The 7,092-nt window shown below is 48.0% G+C and overlaps 1 protein-coding gene across 5 annotated transcripts in view; it reads right to left on the bottom strand.

Moving 5' to 3' along the window:
- Positions 1 to 5,175: 5,175 nt before the first annotated feature.
- The window catches only part of ZNF131 (zinc finger protein 131), a 31,292-nt gene continuing 29,375 nt past the window's right edge, over positions 5,176 to 7,092 (bottom strand). For all 5 annotated transcript variants that reach the window (XM_040977506.1, XM_040977505.1, XM_040977507.1 and 2 more), the window contains one exon: positions 5,176 to 6,958. In XM_040977506.1, coding sequence (XP_040833440.1) covers positions 6,272 to 6,958 — 687 coding nt within the window. In that variant the 3' untranslated portion in view covers positions 5,176 to 6,271. The remainder of the gene's footprint in view (positions 6,959 to 7,092) is intronic.

Raw genomic sequence — 7,092 nt, 5'->3', positions numbered from 1 at the left:
AGGCTGCCACTCAAAGTGTGGGGCGACTTCTTCAGTTCCCATGGCAACCCGAATTAGGAGTGCTTTTGCAACACTAACAGAGCCCATCTTCTGAATCACATTGAAGACTGATGATGCAAGCTTGTGCGATACATATTTCTCAAGCATTTCTTTAAACACACACACAGTGCCATAAACAGAGGCTTGTTTCAAACTTCCACTTGGAATGGATTTTTTTTTTTTTTTTGGCGTGTGTGTTTGTGGCTTTGTTTGTTTTCCGTGGCATGCAGCGCCAATAGCATTTGTTTAATTTCCAAAGTTGTCTGAATTACACGGGTGAGAGCTCAGAATGTGAATCATTCGCTCTTATTTTGAAGCAGGAGTTGGGGAGGTACGGGGTGGGGGAGGGAGAATGGGTTCCAACATAGAGCCCTCTTGTCTGCTAAACTCGGACGACTGAATAGGGCAGGCAAGGGGGGGAGAGTGCCCCGAGTTCAGGCTTTGCGGTCCTCAGCAGGGCCAAAGGCACCTAGACTGGGCCTCGCCGCCTGCTCAGCACCAGCCTGTGCAAGACCCCGCCCCTGGTGGGGTCGCCGGGTTCTCCAGCTCCCCTGCTCCTGCAGGGATCTCTGGCAAGAAGAGACGAGGCTCTTGCTCACGCCGCAGCCCCACGTCCTGGCAAGCGCCGCGCGGTGGGGCGTGATGGGCGCGTTTGTTCCCTCCCGGGTCACAGCGGTGAGACGCCAGCTCCCTACGGCTCTCCAGCCCTGGGCGGGCGCCCGCGAAGCAGGTCACCCAGGCTAGCTGTGGTCCAGGGCGAAGCCTCTCTCTCCCGGCTCACGTGTGGGCGCGCACACACAGAGGACACACGGGGACACAGGGCACACACGCGCAGCCACAGGGCGTCAGCCCCTACGCGCCGGTGCGCCCCTCGCCCTGGCTCTGCGGACACCCCAAAGAGCCTTTCACCACCTGTTCGTGACCCCTTCCCGGGCCCATCCCCGAACCCCGTCGGAATCTGTCCTGTCCTCCCTTCCGCCTCACACGGCTCGAGGAAAGGACACGTCCCCTTCCCGGCCATCCAGGTCTGCAGCCTTGGTCCAGGAAAGGTGGGCGGGTGGCGAGGCTGGCTGCCTCCTCGCGACCCCACGCTTACCTCAGGTGCGCGGCCGCCTCGCGGGCTCCGGGATGCCGCGCCCGGGCCAGGCGCTCCCGGCGGCAGGCACTGGAGCAGGCGCGCGCGGTGCGTGGGGGTGCCCGGGGCACCGGAGCTGTCAGGGGAGACCGACCCCGCCCGCCGGCCTCTGCGCGGGATGGGCCGCGAGGACCCGAGCGCCCCGCAGCGGTTCCCGAAGGACCAATCGGGAGCTGAGGGCCGGCCCGGGGGAGGGGAAAGAGGGCCGGTCCGGCGAGGGGACGCGGGCCTGGACCTCCCAGGCCTGTTACTATGGCAGCCGGGCGGGAGCGGCGCGGGGGAGGAGCGCGCGGCGGCGGGGACACCCATTGCAGACACGCGGGAGACGGCTGGGGCCTGCGGCCCAGAGCATCTCTCCTGGGCGAGCCAGCAGACGGCGGGGAACATTCCTCCTTGCCACTTCACCGCGGCGAGCTCCAGGGTCAGGCTTTCCTTGTTCTCCGAATGGAAACGAAGTTTACAGCAACACGCCATGACCGCTTCTCCGGGTGAGTCCCGCAGGGTCCAGGCTCTGCGGAAAGAAGCGCTGGCGTTCGTCCTCTTTAGGTTCCTCGCGTCCATTGGCTCTGGCTCCCCTGATGCCGCTTCCACAACGGCTCCCGATGGACTCCCGGCTGAGATTCTTTAGGGCTAACTGGTAAATACCAAATACTGTGCTTCCCAGTTTACAGACAAGGAAGCTTAGGTGGTTGGTGGAGTACGGAGCTGGGAATGTGGTTCACGAAATAGAGGCAGAGAGGTTGTTTGGTGACGTATCAGCCCTTCATCCTACGGAGGAGGGAACAATTGAGAGGTTTCGAGAGGGTCTCAGATTCGGTTCTGCGACTGGTCTTTGCATCTACTCACACTCCTCCATCCTGTAGTTCTCATTGCCCGAACAATACTAATAGAGGCAGAAATGCTGAGAAGAAAAACATCCTATATGAAATTCTCCTGTGGTGGAAATTAAGGAGCCCGAAGACACTAGCTCAGTACCCTCTCCCCTCCCCTTTATTTTGGCTAGTTTCACGAAGTCACTGTTCCAACCCACACAATCCAGGAGTCAGGGACTGTCACCCGGAGCTAGAGGACTTGCTCCAAACCCCAGCTGTGGCATTCTACATTCTGTGCAGCACGTCTGCCCAATCCATGCGCTTTCTACTCTGCTGTTTCCTGGTCCTGTGATTCAAGGGCTTAGGGAGAGCAAGAAGTAAAACCTTGGACAGCTCCATGCTCTGGACACTGTATTGGCAAGAAAACAAAACCTGTAACGGGTGCCTCCTTAGTTTACCAGAACAGTTATTTATGTAGGATAGTTTATCTTGAAAGGGAGGGCCTCTCAGAGACAAAAAGAAAAAAAATTTTTTTAATCTTAAGATGCGTTTATGTACTTGGAAGTCAGGAATCCCATTTCTGAGAGGGGAGAGATAAGCCTCCCTTCTGTCCCAGTACCCAAGGATGGGGAAAGGCAACCCAGTATCAACCAAGGGTCACAATGGCACATGTTCCATAGGTTCTGTCCAGGTGGATGCCATAGTTTCAAAATGCTGTTGACCTTGATGATCTACGGATGAGGAATCTCTTACAATGTCCATTGGCTGACACAGTCGACCTTATGGTCTCCGTTTGCTCAGATATTTGCTGTCATCGTTTGGGGTAGTTGTCCCGTATGTCCTGTTATCCATTCTTTGTTACGGCATCACAGGTACTCTGCAGGCCCCAATGAGCTATCAAGTCCTCCATGATCTGCTGTCCAGCACTCTACTCTGAGAATTGGTTCTGCTCTGTAGGATTATGGACCTGTGCCGGGCAACCTGGGCCATGCTGGACCCCCTCAATGCTGGGTCTCGTAGACCCAGCCCCAACCATGCAGGTGGGCTCAGTGACCTCCACCAGGAGACCCGGGCCTCCCCCCACCCCTGGGGCTTGTGGATCCAGCACTCATGGCACAGGCAGGCCCAAGGACCTGGGCCAGGAGACCCAGTATCCTGGACCCTCCACCCCCAAATCCCCCAGGGAAAGCTCTATTTTCCAATGAAAACGGAAAACAAAAACAAAAACTTTTTAAAAGACTTCATTTAAAAGGCAGGATTACAGAGGACCCAGATCAACCTGCTGGCTTACTCCCCAAATAGTTGCAATGGTTAGACCTGGGGTGGTAGTCTGAAGCCAGGAACCCAGAGCCTTTTCCATCTCTCAGGTGAGTCCTTCTTGGGCCATCTTTCACGGGCGCATTAGCAGTAGGGCATTGAACTGGTGCCCATATGGCCAAAGGCTTAACCTACTATGCCATGTCACACTTTCCATCCCCCAAATTTCTTGTTCTATACCCTACACTCTGTGTTGGCAGGGAGGAAATGAGAATGTTCTTAAACAGATGATTCTAATGCAGCTGAGATTCTATGCTTTGAGAAACACTTGACAGTGGCTTAAAATTCAGACTTCTGAATCCCAGCACTGACCCTTGCTTTCCAGTACCACCAGTTAGGGATGAGTCCCATGACACTGCTTTCAGGGATCTCGTAGCCCATTTCCTCATCTCTACTCCAGGCATAGTGACAAGGACCAGCAAGGTCAAGTTTCTGACAATTAGGAAACTAGATTTTCTGAATCTGGAGTCAGTGAGATGGGGTGTTTGGCTGGGACCCAGAGATGGTCAGAACCCCTCCAGTAAGTGCTTGTGCACTTGCATGTAGGGGCAGTCTCCTTTAGTTTCCTTGTGGGAAGTGTGCTGTGTGTCAACCTGTGTTGTTCACAGCAGGGGTTCCCTGACAGCTCCAAGGTGAGGGACAGCCTGCGAACTCAGTCATGAGTTAAAGGACAATTGGATAGAGGCTGGAGATGTGTCATCAAAGGCCAATGTTTTCATCAGCCTAGGTTATGAAAACTCCGAGTTGGTGAACATAACCTGCTGAGACTCGTATGCCAAGAGGGCATGGAACCTTTCTCCACCTCTCCAATGCTCACCTTACCCAATGCTTCCTCTATGTGGCCATTTTTGAGTTGTATCCTCTATAACAAATCTAAGGATAGTGCTTTCTTGAGTTCTTGGAGTTGTTCTAGCAATTGTACTTGAGTAAAGGACGTAAGAACCATGACTGGTTTTAAGGTGTGGGTGAGCGACAACAAACTCCACCTATGGCTGGTGTCTGAAGCGGGGGCAATCTTGCAGAACTGAGTAAATTCACCTGTTTATTCTACATCTGGGCCGTGTCAGAATTGAACTTCTGGGCACTGAAAGTGATGTAGAAATTCAGTGTCGGAACAACGGAACACATTCTTCGTTGCACCTAGGATTTGTATCTGTGAGGGGAGTGGTGCCTTTCTACTGCTCCACAACTCTCATTAAAGGAGACCTAGCTTAAAAACCCAGGAAGAATTTAGTGGGAGAGTAACTACTAGTTACCAATATACAGGAAAAACACACCGGTTTTTAACAGCTGTTATTTTAAAGTGCGTGGTCAACTATAAAGTGTTAACAAAGGTTTATCATCAGTAGTTTTCCTCTTCTTTATCATCAAATTTACCAGCATTCTAAGTGAGCTGATACTTTTTGAAAAAAAAAAAAAAAACAAAAACAAAAACCAAACAAAACAGGTCCTTTAGTCATCTGGAAGGCTTTGCCAAATATGAAAATTCAAATGACAGTTCCAGCACTTTAATGTGACTTCACCTCTGATCTCCGCATTGGGGTCAGAGCTCTTCCAAGATTTTGTTTCAAAGTGAACCTTGTTTCACTTGGTTTAAGGACACTGCATGAACTGTTTTCAGCATTCAATGCACTAGATCCTAGTAATCTGTAGATTTGAGATCACTGATTGTTAAAACACAAAAAGCCCACAGATTTACCAGGGGCACAGACACCCTAAGGAAAACCAAAGATAAAGATACATGACAAAACACCTGACCATAAATCAACTGCACACTAATTAAAAAAAAGAGTCATGAATACAGAATTTTAAAGTTTACTTTAAAAAGTAAATATATCCCAGTACTTAACAGGTAAAGAAAATAACATTGGCTTATTTTTATATGGTTGTTATATTTTATTTTCCAAGTAATACTGATTAAAAATATTTACACACCTACTTTTCAGTCCACAGTTTAGCACTCTTATTTGTATGGCTTTAAAAGTTATAGCACAAGATCTTTACATTAAAGATTGGGGGAAAAAGATTCTATTCAAAACAATGCCTGATATATTATATACATGTTTTTCTCTGTACTTTAAATACATTAATTTTTGAAGGATGCCATTTTTTTTCATCTGGTGGTAAAATACTAGTGCAACTTTTTATCAAAATAAAGTTTACCACAGATGCAAACAAATTTTCCAATTGAAATGGCCCTGCAGCTGCCAATAAATGAAATTTCTCAACCTAGCTTAAATGAAAAAGAAATGGCGGTGTTGGTATAAGCAAAAATATGAAGTGCTATAGATCACTTACACTGCTCCTGTTTACAACATAAACTTTGAAAGAACCAGAGAAGCTTTATAGAAGTTTCAGTTGGTTTTGAAAGGCACATGGGTGTGGATTTTTTTTTTTAAACATTCTGTAAGTTTTGCCGCCATCATTCTGTTTCTGATGCAAACAGCATCTGTGGCTGCTGGGGCAGACAATGTTCAAACTAAAGAAAGCCAGAGCCAAACGTTAACTGCACAGTAACAATGCACTTTTCTTCATGCAGCTTTGCTTCCTATATATTCATTTTCTAACATGCATTAGAATACACAAACTTGTATTCTAATGATTTTACGTATGATTTATAACATGGAAAAAAATTTGAAAGAGGACATGACCTGGAGAAAAGGGAGAACCCTTGCCACAACGAAAATAGATACATTCATACCCAACTATATAATAAGAATATAATTCATTTAAGGTTTCAGAAATATACTTCTCAAAGCTCCCCTTCATTTATGGGAAAGATTCTCCTTTTGTGGCATTAAGTGGGAGGAAAGGAACCAGAATCAGTCCATTTCAATAGAAACAGCTCAGGACAACATGAAAAAAATTAACTTTGGTCCGCACGTCTGTTAGCTTAAGGACAGTCATACTGCCCATCATCAGTTCAAATGCTCGACATGTAAATTTAAAAATATATTCATTTGTTATTTTACTCTAAAATGGGCATAGCTGTTCTGTCGTCATCCGCTGTGTCTGCAGCTTCGGACTCCACTGTTGTTTTGGTCTCTAAACTCTCGGCAGCTCCGTGACCTTCCCTGGCCTCCTCCGCAGTCTCTGTGTGGCCAGGCTCACTCACTTCCGGGTTCATGATTTCAGGGGCTACATGATCCAAGTCTGCTTCTAGCAGCTCAGTTTGTACTTCCATCGGCATCTGATTGACCCGTTCGACGTGTAGCTCCTCCACATGTACTTCAGTACCTTCTTCAGTCTGAATCCGACCTACTTCTAGATAACTCACTTGGACTTGATCTGGAAGCTCAGCGATATGCGAGTCATGCACCTGGCCATCCTGCAGCAAATCTGGATGGACTTGTTCCACAGTCACTTGTGCTGAATCCACCTGGACTTGAAGCAGTGGTAGCACATGCACTTTCCCAACTTGCTCTATAATAGTCATTGATGTCATAGGTTCCGTTTGCACACGTGTTTCCACTGAAAGGACTTCTTCCGTTACTAGCCGCTCTGAAATATTGTGAGCGTCACTGAGATGCCGTCTTAACTCATTTCCTTGCATAAACCACAAGTCACATAAAGTACAATGGTTGGGTTTATCTCCAGTGTGTATTACCAAGTGATCTTTGAACTGGTCCCAGCTGTTAAACACACTATTACATACCTGAAATAACCAAACATGACGTTAACATTACTTATATTCAAATTGGAAGTAGTAAGGATGCATTTATTTTGTGCAGAATATATTCGTAACAAACTGAAGGTTTGTTCTGAAAATGTTACTAATATAATATAGTA

This window comes from Ochotona curzoniae, unplaced genomic scaffold, assembly GCF_017591425.1.
Source record: "Ochotona curzoniae isolate NIBS_2020 unplaced genomic scaffold, NIBS_Ocur_1.0 contig_2754, whole genome shotgun sequence".
NCBI classification, from domain to species: domain Eukaryota; kingdom Metazoa; phylum Chordata; class Mammalia; order Lagomorpha; family Ochotonidae; genus Ochotona; species Ochotona curzoniae.
Note: the sequence above shows the minus strand (reverse complement) of the source record. Positions and strands in the feature narration are given on the sequence as shown.